Source organism: Xenia sp. Carnegie-2017, unplaced genomic scaffold, assembly GCF_021976095.1.
Source record: "Xenia sp. Carnegie-2017 unplaced genomic scaffold, XeniaSp_v1 HiC_scaffold_3, whole genome shotgun sequence".
In the NCBI taxonomy this organism is placed as follows: Eukaryota; Metazoa; Cnidaria; class Anthozoa; order Malacalcyonacea; family Xeniidae; genus Xenia; species Xenia sp. Carnegie-2017.
This window is the reverse complement of record NW_025813493.1, coordinates 6,725,967-6,743,425: the sequence shown is the minus strand read 5'-3', so window position 1 is coordinate 6,743,425 and position 17,459 is coordinate 6,725,967. Positions and strand designations below refer to the sequence as shown.

At 34.0% G+C, this 17,459-nt stretch overlaps 2 protein-coding genes and 1 long non-coding RNA gene across 4 annotated transcripts in view; all 3 read left to right on the top strand.

The window, feature by feature from the left end:
• The window catches only part of LOC124454497 (collagen triple helix repeat-containing protein 1-like), a 105,970-nt gene that overhangs the window by 75,977 nt on the left and 12,534 nt on the right, over nucleotides 1-17,459 (top strand). The gene's annotated exons all lie outside the window — the stretch shown is intronic.
• Nucleotides 1,922-5,190, top strand: LOC124454511. Its single transcript, XR_006951479.1, has 2 exons — nucleotides 1,922-2,096; nucleotides 4,632-5,190. It is a non-coding gene; the product is annotated as an uncharacterized LOC124454511 (long non-coding RNA).
• LOC124454490 (collagen triple helix repeat-containing protein 1-like) lies at nucleotides 8,292-16,697 on the top strand. The gene is made up of 3 exons (XM_047005295.1): nucleotides 8,292-8,518; nucleotides 14,403-14,756; nucleotides 16,129-16,697. The coding sequence occupies exons 1-3, from the start codon at nucleotides 8,429-8,431 to the stop codon at nucleotides 16,477-16,479; spliced, it is 795 nt and encodes a 264-aa protein (XP_046861251.1). The 5' UTR covers nucleotides 8,292-8,428; the 3' UTR covers nucleotides 16,480-16,697.

The following is a 17,459-nucleotide window of genomic DNA, read 5'->3' as shown; positions in this document are numbered from 1 at the left end:
AGAAGGGGATGTAAAGGAATATTAAGTCACATCTAAATTTGCATTCTCGAGTAAATTCGGAGCAATCGGATGTTTAAGTCTAAGTGTCTCTTAAGGTGTTGTGATTACGCTTAAAAGTTCCATAATGTATTTTACAAAATGAAAAAACGTCTTAACAATCGATCAGTTCAACATTGGACAAGATTGCTGAAAGAGCTTAATCTAAAGTTGCTGAGAGAGCTTGATCTAAGCTTGCTGACACTTATACAATCGGGAGAAACTTTCATATTTATACATATATAACTATATATAAGTAGTGATGTTGAAAAAATTCACGAAAACTACAGACTCATCCCGACAAGCCTGTTTCGTGATTGCTCACTCTTCAGGGAATTTAATGTATATAATTTCAATAAGGGATGATATATTTATATATACAATTTCAATAAGGGGATGTTTAAAGTGATGTTAAGTCACATCTAAATTTGCATTCTCGAGTACACTCGGATCAATCGGATGTGCAAGTCTAAGTGTCTCTTAAGGTGTCTCTTAAAGTTTCATAATATATTATACAAAATGAAACACTCCCTAACAATATCGACATACCCATCATATACTCTCAACTAAAGAAAAAGGACAAAAAAACTGCAAAGTACAAACAACACCAAAACAACAACAAACACTATAATAATATTAACACCGATCTTATTCACAATACACTAATACCAATTCCAACGCATTTCACCACATCCAATCACATTAACCCACCCGCTAATACAATTAGATCTCCTAAGCGTATAAAAATGAAAAACAACTGTATATAATTACTTATATCTTTCTGATGAAGGCTCAAAGCACCAAGTTGAAGGCTCAGTAAAATCATTATATACAATCCGGAGAAACTTTCATTTTTATACATATATATTTATATGTATATAGTAATGTTGGAAAAAATCACGAAAACTACAGATTTATCCCGACAAGCCTGTTTCTTTATTGCTCACACTTCAGGGGATTTAATGTATATATAATTTCAATAAGGGGATGATATATTTATATATATAATTTCAATAACGAGATGCTTAAAAGGATGTTAAGTCACATCTAAATTTGCATTCTCGAGTACACTTGGATCAATCGGATGTGCAAGTCTAAGTGTCTCTTAAGGTGTCTCTTAAAGTTCCATAATATATTATATAAAATGAAACACTCCTTAACGATCGATCAGTTGAACATTGGACAAGATTACTGAAAGAGCTTAATCTAAATTTGCTGAGAGAGCTTGATCTAAGCTTGCTGACACTTAGACAATCAGGAGAAACTTTCATTTTTATACATATATAATTATATATATGTAGTGATGTTGAAAGAAATCACGAAAACTACAGATTCATCCCGACAAGCTTGTTTCGTGATTTTCCACTCTTCAAGGGATTTAATGTATATAATTTCAATAAGGGAATGATATATTTTTATAGATAATTTCAATAAGGGGATGTAAAGGAATATTAAGTAACATTTAAATTTGCATTCTCGAGTAAATTCGGAGCAATCGGATGTTCAAGTCTAAGTGTCTCTTAAGGTGTTGTGATTACGCTTAAATATTCCATAATGATTATACAAAATGAAAAAACGTCTTAACAATCGATCAGTTGAACATTGGACAAGATTGCTGAAAGAGCTTAATCTAAAGTTGCTGAGAGAGCTTGATCTAAGCTTGCTGACACTTATACAATCAGGAGAAACTTTCATTTTTATACATATATAATTATATATAAGTAGTGATATTGGAAAAATTCACGAAAACTACAGAATCATCCCGACAAGCCTGTTTCGTGATTGCGCACTCTTCAGGGATTTAATGTATATAATTTCAATAAGGGATGATATATTTATATATATAATTTCAATAAGAGGATGTTTAAATGGATGTTAAGTCACATCTAAATTTGCATTCTCGAGTACACTCGGAGCTATCAGATGTGCAAGTCTAAGTGTCTCTTAAGGTGTTGTGATTACGCTTAAAAATTCCCTAATATATTATACAAAATGGAAACATTTCTTAACAATCGATCAGTTGAACATTGGACAAGATTGCTGAAAGAGCTTGATCTAAGGTTGCTGAAAGAGCTTGATCTAAGGTTGCTGAAAGAGCTTGATCTAAGCTTGCTGACACTTATACAATCCAGAGAAACTTTCATTTTTATACATATATATTTATAAATATGTAGTGATGTTGAAAGAAATCACGAAAACTACAGATTCATCCCGACAAGCTTGTTTCGTGATTTTTCACTCTTCAAGGGATTTAATGTATATAATTTCAATAAGGGGATGATATATATTTATAGATAATTTCAAGAAGGGGATGTAAAGGAATATTAAGTCACATCTAAATTTGCATTCTCAAGTAAATTCGGAGCAATCGGATGTTTAAGTCTAAGTGTCTCTTAAGGTGTTGTGATTACGCTTAAAAGTTCCATAATGTATTTTACAAAATGAAAAAACGTCTTAACAATCGATCAGTTCAACATTGGACAAGATTGCTGAAAGAGCTTAATCTAAAGTTGCTGAGAGAGCTTGATCTAAGCTTGCTGACACTTATACAATCAGGAGAAACTTTCATATTTATACATATATAATTATATATAAGTAGTGATATTGGAAAATTCACGAAAACTACAGAATCATCCCGACAAGCCTGTTTCGTGATTGCGCACTCTTCAGGGGATTTAATGTATATAATTTCAATAAGGGGATGATATATTTATATATATAATTTCAATAAGGGGATGTTTAAATGGATGTTAAGTCACATCTAAATTTGCATTCTCGAGTACACTCGGAGCTATCAGATGTGCAAGTCTAAGTGTCTCTTAAGGTGTTGTGATTACGCTTAAAGATTCCCTAATATATTATACAAAATGGAAACATTTCTTAACAATCGATCAGTTGAACATTGAACAAGATTGCTGAAAGAGCTTGATCTAAGCTTGATGACACTTATACAATCCGGAGAAACATTCATTTTTATAGATATATATTTATATATAAGTAGTGATGTTGAAAAATTGACGAGAACTACAGATTCATCCTGACAAGCTTGTTTCGTGTTTGCTCACTCTTTATAGGATTTAATTAATATAATATCAATAAGGGGATGATATATTTATATATATAATTTCAATAAGGGAATGTTTAAAGTGATGTTAAGTCACATCTAAATTTGCAATCTCGAGTACATTCGGATCAATCGGATGTGCAAGTCTAAGTGTGTCTTAAGGTGTCTCTTAAAGTTCCATAATATATTATACAAAATGAAACATTCCTTAACAATCGATCAGTTGAACATTGGACAAGATTACTGAAAGAGCTTAATCTAAATTTGCTGAGAGAGCTTGATCTAAGCTTGCTGACACTTAGACAATTAGGAGAAACTTTCATTTTTATACATATATAATTATATATAAGTAGTGATGTTGGAAAAATTCACGAAAACTACAGAATCATCCCGACAAGCCTGTTTCGTGATTGCGCACTCTTCAAGGGATTTAATGTATATAATTTCAATAAGAGGATGATATATTTATATATATAATTTCAATAAGAGGATGTTTAAATGGATGTTAAGTCACATCTAAAATTGCATTCTCGAGTACATTCGGATCAATCGGATGTGCAAGTCTAAGTGTGTCTTAAGGTGTTTCTAAAAGTTCCATAATATATTATACAAAATGAAACATTCCTTAACAATCGATCAGTTGAACATTGGACAAGATTGCGGAAAGAGCTTGATCTAAGGTTGCTGAAAGAGCTTGATCTAATCTTGCTGACACTTATTTAATCCGGAGAAACTTTCATTTTTCTACATATATATTTATATAAATGTAGTGATGTTGAAAGAAATCACGAAAACTACAGATTCATCCCGACAAGCTTGTTTCGTGATTTTCCACTCTTCAAGGGATTTAATGTATATAATTTCAATAAGGGAATGATATATTTTTATAGATAATTTCAATAAGGGGATGTAAAGGAATATTAAGTAACATTTAAATTTGCATTCTCGAGTAAATTCGGAGCAATCGGATGTTCAAGTCTAAGTGTCTCTTAAGGTGTTGTGATTACGCTTAAATATTCCATAATGATTATACAAAATGAAAAAACGTCTTAACAATCGATCAGTTGAACATTGGACAAGATTGCTGAAAGAGCTTAATCTAAAGTTGCTGAGAGAGCTTGATCTAAGCTTGCTGACACTTATACAATCAGGAGAAACTTTCATTTTTATACATATATAATTATATATAAGTAGTGATATTGGAAAAATTCACGAAAACTACAGAATCATCCCGACAAGCCTGTTTCGTGATTGCGCACTCTTCAGGGGATTTAATGTATATAATTTCAATAAGGGGATGATATATTTACATATATAATTTCAATAAGAGGATGTTTAAATGGATGTTAAGTCACATCTAAATTTGCATTCTCGAGTACACTCGGAGCTATCAGATGTGCAAGTCTAAGTGTCTCTTAAGGTGTTGTGATTACGCTTAAAAATTCCCTAATATATTATACAAAATGGAAACATTTCTTAACAATCGATCAGTTGAACATTGGACAAGATTGCTGAAAGAGCTTGATCTAAGGTTGCTGAAAGAGCTTGATCTAAGCTTGCTGACACTTATATAATCCAGAGAAACTTTCATTTTTATACATATATATTTGTAAATATGTAGTGATGTTGAAAGAAATCACGAAAACTACAGATTCATCCCGACAAGCTTGTTTCGTGATTTTTCACTCTTCAAGGGATTTAATGTATATAATTTCAATAAGGGGATGATATATATTTATAGATAATTTCAAGAAGGGGATGTAAAGGAATATTAAGTCACATCTAAATTTGCATTCTCAAGTAAATTCGGAGCAATCGGATGTTTAAGTCTAAGTGTCTCTTAAGGTGTTGTGATTACGCTTAAAAGTTCCATAATGTATTTTACAAAATGAAAAAACGTCTTAACAATCGATCAGTTCAACATTGGACAAGATTGCTGAAAGAGCTTAATCTAAAGTTGCTGAGAGAGCTTGATCTAAGCTTGCTGACACTTATACAATCAGGAGAAACTTTCATTTTTATACATATATAATTATAAATATGTAGTGATATTGGAAAAATTCACGAAAACTACAGAATCATCCCGACAAGCCTGTTTCGTGATTGCGCACTCTTCAAGGGATTTAATGTATATAATTTCAATAAGGGGATGATATATTTATATATACAATTTCAATAAGAGGATGTTTAAATGGATGTTAAGTCACATCTAAATTTGCATTCTCGAGTACACTCGGAGCTATCAGATGTGCAAGTCTAAGTGTCTCTTAAGGTGTTGTGATTACGCTTAAAAATTCCCTAATATATTATACAAAATGGAAACATTTCTTAACAATCGATCAGTTGAACATTGGACAAGATTGCTGAAAGAGCTTGATCTAAGGTTGCTGAAAGAGCTTGATCTAAGCTTGCTGACACTTATACAATCCAGAGAAACTTTCATTTTTATACATATATATTTATAAATATGTAGTGATGTTGAAAGAAATCACGAAAACTACAGATTCATCCCGACAAGCTTGTTTCGTGATTTTTCACTCTTCAAGGGATTTAATGTATATAATTTCAATAAGGGGATGATATATATTTATAGATAATTTCAAGAAGGGGATCTAAAGGAATATTAAGTCACATCTAAATTTGCATTCTCAAGTAAATTCGGAGCAATCGGATGTTTAAGTCTAAGTGTCTCTTAAGGTGTTGTGATTACGCTTAAAAGTTCCATAATGTATTTTACAAAATGAAAAAACGTCTTAACAATCGATCAGTTCAACATTGGACAAGATTGCTGAAAGAGCTTAATCTAAAGTTGCTGAGAGAGCTTGATCTAAGCTTGCTGACACTTATACAATCAGGAGAAACTTTCATATTTATACATATATAATTATATATAAGTAGTGATATTGGAAAAATTCACGAAAACTACAGAATCATCCCGACAAGCCTGTTTCGTGATTGCGCACTCTTCAGGGGATTTAATGTATATAATTTCAATAAGGGGATGATATATTTATATATATAATTTCAATAAGGGGATGTTTAAATGGATGTTAAGTCACATCTAAATTTGCATTCTCGAGTACACTCGGAGCTATCAGATGTGCAAGTCTAAGTGTCTCTTAAGGTGTTGTGATTACGCTTAAAGATTCCCTAATATATTATACAAAATGGAAACATTTCTTAACAATCCATCAGTTGAACATTGAACAAGATTGCTGAAAGAGCTTGATCTAAGCTTGATGACACTTACACAATCCGGAGAAACATTCATTTTTATAGATATATATTTATATATAAGTAGTGATGTTGAAAAATTGACGAGAACTACAGATTCATCCTGACAAGCTTGTTTCGTGTTTGCTCACTCTTTATAGGATTTAATTAATATAATATCAATAAGGGGATGATATATTTATATATATAATTTCAATAAGGGGATGTTTAAAGTGATGTTAAGTCACATCTAAATTTGCATTCTCGAGTACATTCGGATCAATCGGATGTGCAAGTCTAAGTGTGTCTTAAGGTGTCTCTTAAAGTTCCATAATATATTATACAAAATGAAACATTCCTTAACAATCGATCAGTTGAACATTGGACAAGATTACTGAAAGAGCTTAATCTAAATTTGCTGAGAGAGCTTGATCTAAGCTTGCTGACACTCATACATTTAGGAGAAACTTTCATTTTTATACATATATATTTATATATAAGTAGTGATGTTGAAAAAAATTCACGAAAACTACAGAATCATCCCGACAAGCCTGTTTCGTGATTGCGCACTCTTCAGGGGATTTAATGTATATAATTTCAATAAGGGGATGTTTAAAGGGATGTTAAGTCACATCTAAATTTGCATTCTCGAGTACACTCGGAGCAATCAGATGTGCAAGTCTAAGTGTCTCTTAAGGTGTTGTGATTACGCTTAAAGATTCCCTAATATATTATACAAAATGGAAAAATTTCTTAACAATCGATCAGTTGAACATTGGACAAGATTGCTGAAAGAGCTTGATCTAAGCTTGATGACACTTATACAATCCGGAGAAACATTCATTTTTATAGATATATATTTATATATAAGTAGTGATGTTGAAAAATTGACGAGAACTACAGATTCATCCTGACAAGCTTGTTTCGTGTTTGCTCACTCTTTATAGGATTTAATTAATATAATATCAATAAGGGGATGATATATTTATATATATAATTTCAATAAGGGGATGTTTAAAGTGATGTTAAGTCACATCTAAATTTGCATTCTCGAGTACATTCGGATCAATCGGATGTGCAAGTCTAAGTGTGTCTTAAGGTGTCTCTTAAAGTTCCATAATATATTATACAAAATGAAACATTCCTTAACAATCGATCAGTTGAACATTGGACAAGATTACTGAAAGAGCTTAATCTAAATTTGCTGAGAGAGCTTGATCTAAGCTTGCTGACACTCATACATTTAGGAGAAACTTTCATTTTTATACATATATATTTATATATATGTAGTGATGTTGAAAGAAATCACGAAAACTACAGATTTATCCCTACATGCCTGTTTCTTGATTGCTCACTCTTCAGGGGATTTAATTTATATATAATTTCGATAAAGGGATGATATATTTATATATATAATTTCAATAAGGAGATGTTTAAACGGATGTTAAGTCACATCTAAATTTGCATTCTCGAGTACACTTGGATCAATCGGATGTGCAAGTCTAAGTGTCTGTTAAGGTGTCTCGTACAGTTCAATAATATATTATACAAAATAAAACACTCCTTAACGATCGATCAGTTGAACATTGGACAAGATTACTGAAAGAGCTCAATCTAAAGTTGCTGAGAGAGCTTGATCTAAGCTTGCTGACACTTATACAATGAGGAGAAATTTTTTTTTTATACATATATAATTATATATAAGTAGTGATGTTGGAAAAATTCACGAAAACTACAGAATCATCCCGACAAGCCTGTTTCGTGATTGCGCACTCTTCAGGGGATTTAATGTATATAATTTTAATAAGAGGATGATGTATTTATATATATAATTTCAATAAGGAGATGTTTAAACGGATGTTAAGTCACATCTAAATTTGCATTCTCGAGTACACTTGGATCAATCGGATGTGCAAGTCTAAGTGTCTCTTAAGGTGTCTCTTAAAGTTTCATAATATATTATACAAAATGAAACACTCCCTAACAATCGAGTCAGTTGAACATTGGACAAGATTGCGGAAAGAGCTTGATCTAAGCTTGCGGACACTTTGCATACTGCTTAAAAAGTAAAGATTACACAGGCAGAACAAAAAGACTTTATCGTCCTTTTTATAAATGATGAAGTCTATACCGATAGCATTATGTTGTGTTTTTGCTTTGAGTATGCAGCTGGTTGAATCTGACGACAAAGTTGATGATATCATGGTATGTATCAATAGGTTCAGCTGCATTTTTCAATTTATCACAGGTATATCAAAATAATTCAATATAATTCCCATGAGTTAAGAATAACCTGTTTAAAAAATATTTACCACCACAAAAATTACCGGTTTGTGCCTGTTGTTGCTATTGTTGCCTGTAATTGTATAAGAGCTCTCTTTCGTGAATCCTAAATAGAAATACTCTCAGTATGTATACAGGCGTTTCATACGCATATATAGGTCGTCTGAAGATCCCCCCTCTCCTCTGACGCCCTAACCCCACCACCTCTTCTCATGCTCTAAAACTGACTTTTAATTCGAAGAGAATGCAAGGGAATTGCATATACAATTTTAAGTTTCATTTTTTCAAAAATATGTCTTTTCCATCGGAAGATTTATTTCTGTTTTATTTATTCATCGAATGGAAAGTAAACTACTGCATGCACTGTTATTGTCATGCACATTTATTATTTACCGAGCTTCAGATTAAAATATATAAATCATGGCCGTCTATTTTTGTAAAATAGAAGCGTAATGCTTCTTTGTAGCCAATTTAGTTGGCGCTAAGCTCTCAAATGCACACAGAGTTTTCTGTTTTCGTTCAAAATTATAAAATTAAACGAGACTTGCCTGAAGTCGAAGTTTGATTGAAACACTATGATTTACTGTTCAGGAACTATTAAGTCACGTGAGATAGATCGCGCAATATCAAGATCAGTTTTTAAAAAATTTGCAAACGTCCACATACTTATTGCAAGGCAAGTAGTATTTAACATCATTTGAAAAGAAGTATGTTCGTAGTTGGGTGGGTGACTTCCTAGTTCCTGAACAGTCACTCATAGAATTTCAATCAAATTTCGACTTCAGGTAAGTCTCGTTTAATTTTCTAATTCTATTTCGTCACTGTTCTACGTCACTAGGAAGTCATGTGAGATTTTAAAGCAATGTGGATATAAGCAATAACTAATAACAAAATAATATAATTGAAATTTCACATTTCATGTCTCACAAATGTCAGAAATTAGATCATTGCCAAAGTTCTTCGTCTCAATTGGTTTATTATAAAATGTTTGAAAAGTTTGTTCATTACTCCATGTAGCTGCATTCATAATAGTGTCCATAGAAATATTCAATGCGTTTGCCGCAGAAGTTGATGCAGTCCTAGTACTGTGTGCACTATAAACCTCATTATTTATACCAGCATCCTTTAACACGTATTTTAACCATCGGGAAATGGTCGCTGAAGTGACCGAATGATAAGGTTTTTGATAGCTCAATAGGAGTTGTCTTGCACCATTTCGTATGGGTGCAGTGGCATTTAGATAATGGGACAAGTAATTGAATACACATAACCCAGGCTCTGGTGAATAAGCCCGAAATTCTAATGGAGCAGCATGCTTAAAAGGTTTAGATGTTTTGAGCAGTCGGTGCACATGAAAAACTATTCGATCTTCTTTCTTCTCCATATGAGAAATATCCAATGCATGAAGAAGTGTTTGGCATCGCTGACCAGATAACAAAGCTAAGAGCATTACTGTTTTTAGTGTTAATGATTAAGACAAGATCAAATTAAGATTTTTCGAAGGGTGGAGATTTCGAAGATGTTTGAATACCACTGAAACGTCCCAGACCATGGCATATCTAGGAATAGCTGGTCTTGCAACAAATACACCTTTAACAAATCTAGCAACAAGTGGATGTGTACCAAATGAGATGCCACTTGGTAGCATAAGGATAGCAGATAAGACGCTCCTTGCACCGTTAATACCGCTGTAAAAGAAACCTTCCTGGTATAATTTTGTAAGAAAAGTAATGCCCTTTCTAGAGAGGACGTGATAGGATCGATATTGTTTGCGTTGCAATATTGTCACCAACGGTTAAGGCATGTAGAATATTGCTTCTTGGTACCGGTCCGCCAAGACTGCTGGATTACTTGAGAAGCCTCTTGTGAAATGCCTTTATCAGAGAGGAGTTCCCCGATAAATGGCAAAGTAAAGCTCCAGTTTTGTATTGAGAAGGTGGATTTGATCCAGATGAGCTGGAAGAGTTAAGGTCGTTCCTACTCTAGGTTAAACAGCTGGCCACCAACTTTGTGTTGTCCAGTTAGGGACTAAGACTAGTCCTGTGCTTTTATCTTGTACTATTTTTGTAGTACTTGCGAAATTATGCTGAAAGGCGGGAACGCATAAAAGGTATAATTATCCCACAATATCATAAAGGCGTTGACAACTATAGCATACGGGTCAAGTTGGTATGAAACATAGGGTTTCACTTAATTATTCAACCTTGATGCAAACAAATCAATGTTTGGAGTTACGTCTAGTTTTGAATGGCACACGTAAACAGAGTCTTGTTCAACTGCCATTCTGTCTCTCTGCGTGATATTTGAGATTCTCAATCCGCAGTGACATTTTGTAATCCTGAAATGTGCGTTGCTGTCAACCAAATATCATACGAAATGCAGCAGGTCCAGACATTGAATGTCAACATGTGAATAGAATTTGAGTGGCATGTTCCCATTTGATAAATGCAAGCTACAGCAGTAGTATTACCAATCAATACCTTAACTTGCTTACCTTTTAGTTCTGAAGAAAACGACTCAAGGGCAAACAATACCGCAAGAATTTCCAAATAATTTATATGATTGGAAGCCTCCAAGGGCGTCTAGTTACCCCCATCACATACACCATTTAGGTAGCAGCCACACCCTGTCAACGACGCATCTGTTGTTAGGCATATTCTAGGTTCATTGTGAATAATTTGCCTGTATGTCGTGCATATTGATGACTGCCACCATCGTAAATCATGTATCCATTTCCAGCGAGCGATAATGTAACTGTCCGAGGATTACGCCCGGGAGACTCGAAGTTAGAGTGCCCAAAATCCGAGAAACATCCCTTATTTTTTGGTGAGAAGCTTGTAGCAGCTCATGACACATGTGTCTTATCTTCTCAGCTCGTTCTGTCGTCACAGATATTCGCATAAGAACTGAGTTGAGTCCGAAACCCAAGAAAGTAATTACTTATGGGGGAACTAAAACTGACTTATCCAGTTTTACAGATAAGCCCCACTTCACTAAATAAGCAGAGGGTATCTCAAATATTCCGAACACATAAAACATATGTGTCGGATGTCAGCCAACTATCATCAATAGATGGCTAGGCCTTTAGGAAAACAGACAAATTTATATAGTTGCCCTCTCCAGCAAAATATGAGGAATTTTTGATATGCTGGGTGAATACGTACGGAATAGTAAGCATCTTTGAGATCGATGGATGCCATGAAACAATTTGCTTTCATAAGCCAAATAGCTGACCAAACACACTCCATTTTAAAACGGTGATATCTGACATGCCTGTTTAAGGATTTCAGATTAAGAATCATGCGATAAGAACCGTCTATTTGGGGCAAGTAAAAATTGGAGATGCAAATTCCCCTGATTCAGGGTGAGAAATCTGCAAAACGCCTTTTTTGTGTAATTTGTTAATTTCTAAATCAATATTGTTCATTTCAACCTCGGGTAGCTCTATTTGCTTGGGTAAAGCTCTTTGTATCGGAATTGTGTCAAATTCAATTTTTTGTCCTGACACTGTCTGTAAGATTTCCTTATCAGAAGTATGTGTTTCCCATGCACTTAAAAAATTTGATATGCTGCCAGCCTGAAGGTCCCCATGCTTTTATTCAAATACGCTATTAGCGTAGGTACAAAACAAGAATACTGATTTACCTGTAAAGTCTTAAAATTTCTTCAAAATTCAGTGTTTTCTACTTGCGACCATTCATTGTGTCCGATCGTCTCTTCCCGAATTGGTTCCTCTTCGACCGATAGGGGGTGTTGCCCTGATGACGAGATGAAAAAGGGCACCATTGTCGTTTCCCTTGTTTGTAATGTTGCCGCCAAGTGGTATTAGAAGAGCTTCTTGTCGCGTTGCCAATCTTGTTGGATGTACGAATATGATTAATTTGGGTTTGCAATTCATATCCAAACAAATATTTCGTAATGGGAACGTGCGATGCGCATAAAGTACTAAATTCTCGATGGAGAAGTATAGCGTTACGTCGTCGTTGAGACAATTCAAAACTTACATGTCCCAGGATCGCTATGATTTCAGCGTTCATACGAACAAAATTATCAATATTCAGTTGGCTGCTGTTATTGCAGGCAACCAACAGTTCATTGGTGGTTTGTGCTGTTATATGACCGACATTCGTCAGAGCTGATGGAATGGCAATCAATTGTAAATCACGCCCTCTAGCTGTACGGTCTAATTTCCCCCAAATTTCGGGGTTTACCTTAGGTACAATAAGGCGATCGCAGTTCTTAGGCCTAAAATATTTAGCCTGTTTTTCCTTCAATTGCTCGTCGCTCAGCTTATTCAGCCAACACTGGTTGATAATTGAGGCGAGCTTCTCGTTGACAACTGGTGAAGTTTTCTCAGTTTCTTCTAGAGTCTGCAAAATCTCTTCCAGCAATGGGTCCACTTTTAGTCGTTCTGCTTCAGAATTGCGCTTGGTCGAAAGTTCTTCGTTTTGTGCCAACAAGACTTCACAATCTGCGCCATGCACTGATTCAGGGATTAAAGCACTTGCTTTTCTCTTACGAGTAGATTCTACTGTAGAGGATACTGACATTTGCTGCATTGACCTGAGTGCTTCAGTCATTGCAGTCCTTTCTTCACTGATCCTAGAAATGGCAGTTACAACATTCAAATTCTTTGATATTACTTGCACTTATTCGCTTTCTTCCATCATGTCATCTTGTTCATCGTGTTCAGCAAAACCCAGGAGTGCTGCTTCATCTCCGACATCATCTCTTGTGGTATACTCTTCATTTGTAGAAGCCATAATTCAAAAAATTGTAATATAGTGTGGAAAGGAACTTTTTGTAACTGATCGCTGTGAAATCTACGCTCGAACTGATCTTGATATCGCGCGCTCTATCTGACATGACTTCCTAGTGACGTAGAACAGTGACGAAATAGAATTCGTATCACATTGACACGATTATTTTAAATATAGTACAGCTTACGACACGCTAAGCACACTCATAGATGACAGAGTTAAATGTTGTAAGTTACTAAATACAGTATGCTTAGAGGTTTGAAAAATATGTTCTATTTGAAAATGAAAAATAACTGACAATCATAAAAATATGCAGTTCGTAATTCTGTGATTTAAGACATACTGACATTCTTTTGAGCTTAGCAATAAAATTGTCGTAGCTACGTCAGTTTCCCTTTAACACTTCTTTGTTTTAAGTAAGTTTTGTAAGTTCTTTGTTTGTTTAGTTAGTTCTTTTTGTTGCAACGTCGTGAGAACTTGAAACGCAACGAAAGAGTGAGTACTGCTAATGACGAAAAAGGAAAACACGACTTATGTTTTGTTGTAATTACCGTTAGTATAAATACATGTAAGTAATTAAATGTAATAGATAGCGTAAAAATCCTCCAGTGATGTACTTGTAGTTTGTTTAGCTTGTAAAATAAAAGGTTCAAAACGAAGAGTGTTAGCGAACCAGCTGAGGAGCGGATTCCTTGACCCATAAAGATTATCTCTCGATTTTCAAAAAAGTTTTTAAGTTTTCCTTCATTTCTTATGTAAACAGCGTCCTTCGCAATAATGTATGTTACTCTAGGTACTTATTTCAGCTTTTGGACTATTCTAAACTCTCACTCGAATTTAACCTATTATTAGTCATCACCATGAACGGTAATCAACGGACGTAGAGCAATGTCCATGAGAAGGTCAAAATCAAATTTATTTAAATCTAAAAATATCAACTGTCTAAAATTGACAACGAGTAATAATTAAGTACCATTCATATTTAACTGTACATCTTTAACAACATTTAAGAGACTTAATCATTTTCATTCATTAATTATTGTCAGAAAACACGACTACCTAGAGGTCCTCCCAAGAAAACAAATGTTAGCAAAACCAGTTGTCATGCGCCTGGTGTACCTGGATTTCCTGGTGTACCTGGATTTCCTGGTGTACCTGGTTTTCCAGGTCATAATGGTGTGCCAGGAGCCAAAGGAGCCAATGGAAGTGATGGAAAGCCGGGAAAGATAGGTCCATCAGGGCCAAAAGGGGACAAAGGAATCCAAGGTGGTATGGGAAGGACTGGTGTTAAGGGTGAAAAGGGGGAAGCTGGTGAACAAGGGCCTGTGGGAGCTAATGAATCCAACTGGAAGCAATGCTTTTGGAATAAGGAGGTTGGACCAGTTAATGGACTTATAAGGGTAAATAATCACTACAAATTTTGTTGAAATAATTAGTTAATGATCAAAGATATTCTTGATTTTACAGGTATCATTATACATAATTAATTATTAGTAATAATTTAGGCAGTGACAGTTCAATTTTATAATTGCGCTATAATGGTGACATGTTTCGTTGTGTTTAAGAAGGAAAAAAGGAAAAAAATATGTCATCATAAATAAAAGATAAGGTTTTGCATTTTTATTTAAAATTTTTTTATATGTATGCCAAAATCATTTCAAAAAATCGTTGCTGAATGTCACATTTCATTCAATTTATTTCTGTTATTTCTTTTTGTTTAAACACACATTAATCAAAAATCAACAACATGTACAAGCTCATAAAGTTTGAAATCTTTTCATTAAATATTGAAATTTGTGAACATAACTCCTACTCCGCTAAGGTAGAAAACTTTATTCCAGATTAACAATCTCTAAATTTTGGCTTTTTTAAGTGAAAGGCAAAAACCTTAAAACATTTTGAGAACTATATTAAAGGCCCTTCATTAAAACTGGCTTGGCAAAACTGAAAGTAAATGGACATGATGTACAGAGATAACGAAATATGTTACACTTCAAAAGTCAATTTTCTGTTATAAGATAATATGTTTTGTGTTTTTCTTGTACGCAGTGGTTTAAGCAAAAATCATTACAGTTCTCTATGTAAAACTCAATTCGATTACGTTTTTGATTGATTTTTGTCTTAATCAAACCAGAACCAATCTAGAGTAGCCACGTGAGTGTGCAAAATTTTAGAGCACAAATTTAACGAGTATGAAGGCTTTTCATTTGTCTTGACATTCAACATAATTTCTGCAATGTAATCTGACGTACCTTAGCTTCATTTGGAATGTGTCATTTTGTCACTAAATCTCTTTTGATGTTCGTCCAGTTTTAGGCAAAATAGAAACAAAGATAAATTATATCCCTGTCCCTTTGTGCATGGCATTAAAAAACACCATTCATAATATGGCTTAATTAAGTTATGTGTTCTGACCAGAGATATACCAGGCGGGAAGCGAATTCTTCTTATAAATATTAAAGCCCAGCAAAGTGCTTTCAAAAAAGCCATTCAATTGAAAAATGACGTATAAAAAGAAATATTTATTTAGTAGCGTAACGTTTCGTCTTGACTCTCTATTTTGAGAATATTTATAACAAGAATAAGTTTTGTGTTATTGAATTGTAATTTTTATTAATCATTCCAAATTTCTAAGTGATGTTATATTAGACATATTTCTTTTTTAAAGTAAATACTTTTCCTTTTTAAAATAACCAATTTGTATTATAAAGTTGAAGCATTATGTTGTCACTCATACCTGATGTATATTACTGTGTTATTTTGCTTTTCTAGACATGCAGTTTTATAAAAAAACGTGACAATACTTATCTTCACGTGTTTTACTCTGGAAATCTCTTTATTCAATACTGCAACACGTGTTGCAAGCGTTTTTATTTTAAATTCAATGAAAACGAATGTGATCCTACAATTGAAGGTGTTTATTACACAAAACGACCTAGAGAAGCATCTGATATCAAGCATCATCGTCACATCGAGGGATATTGTGGTAACATCAATAAGGGTACTGTCATTGTTGGTTTCTATGTCAGTAATTGTCAGGGACTTTCCAGTGCATACGTCTACAGTGGGTGGAATTCAGTATCTCGAATTGTGATCCAAGAAGTTCTACCACCTCAGGCTTAATTCAAACCAAGCTGAATCTGAATTGTTGTTGAATACGCTATACTTATCATAATTGTTGCTATGATTTTTATAAACATAAAGCTCTTTTCAATGTTGTCTCTTTGTTGTCTATGTCACTGATTCGTTCACAACTTTTGATGGGTTATTAAAGTGCACATAGATCTATTTTTAGTCTTTTATTCTTAAATAGATTTTGAATAAATAATACAAATACAGAATTTGTATGACTTTTTCGTTTTTGAGTTATCTTTTGGCAAAGATGCGAATAAAACCTGAATTTCAACGTTTTGAAAAAAATGTCGAGAGCTCTAATCCGTGGCATGGGACTAACTTGTGACGTCATTTAAGGAACACAGATTTAGGGGGTGTTTACATGAATCCGGAATGACTTTCAATCCCGATCGAAACGTGATGTCAATCCGTGTTTACATGAAACTAATTGTTGTTTTTCTTCGCACTCATTTTAACCCATTTAGCCTCTTTATTTGCTTACGAGCTTAAATTTGCCAGAAGAAAATACCCATGGCACATGCGTGCTTCTTCATTAATCACAATATCATTCCAGAATGAAACTCAATTCGCGTTTACATGAGATAAAAAGTAAATTTCGATCCGGAATGAAATTTCGATCCGGAATGAAACTAGGAATGAACTCGATCCGGATCGAGTTGTGACTCATTCCGGATTCATGTAAACATGCAATAGGATTTCTTTTAAAATGGAATGAGTTCATTCCGGATCGAAACTCATTCCGGATTCATGTAAACACCCCCTAAGACCCTGACTACACGTATTTGGAGTTTTTTAAAAACGAAGGTTTTTTTCTCTGTTTTTGAAAAGACTTGCGTCCACACGTAGCGTATTTGAATCGTTTTCGCCTGTCCACACGTATACGCAAATATGATCGCAATACGGAAAAACGATATAAAAGAGCATGCGTAGAGGTGTCGAGTATTAGCAAATGCACTAGCTTGAAACTG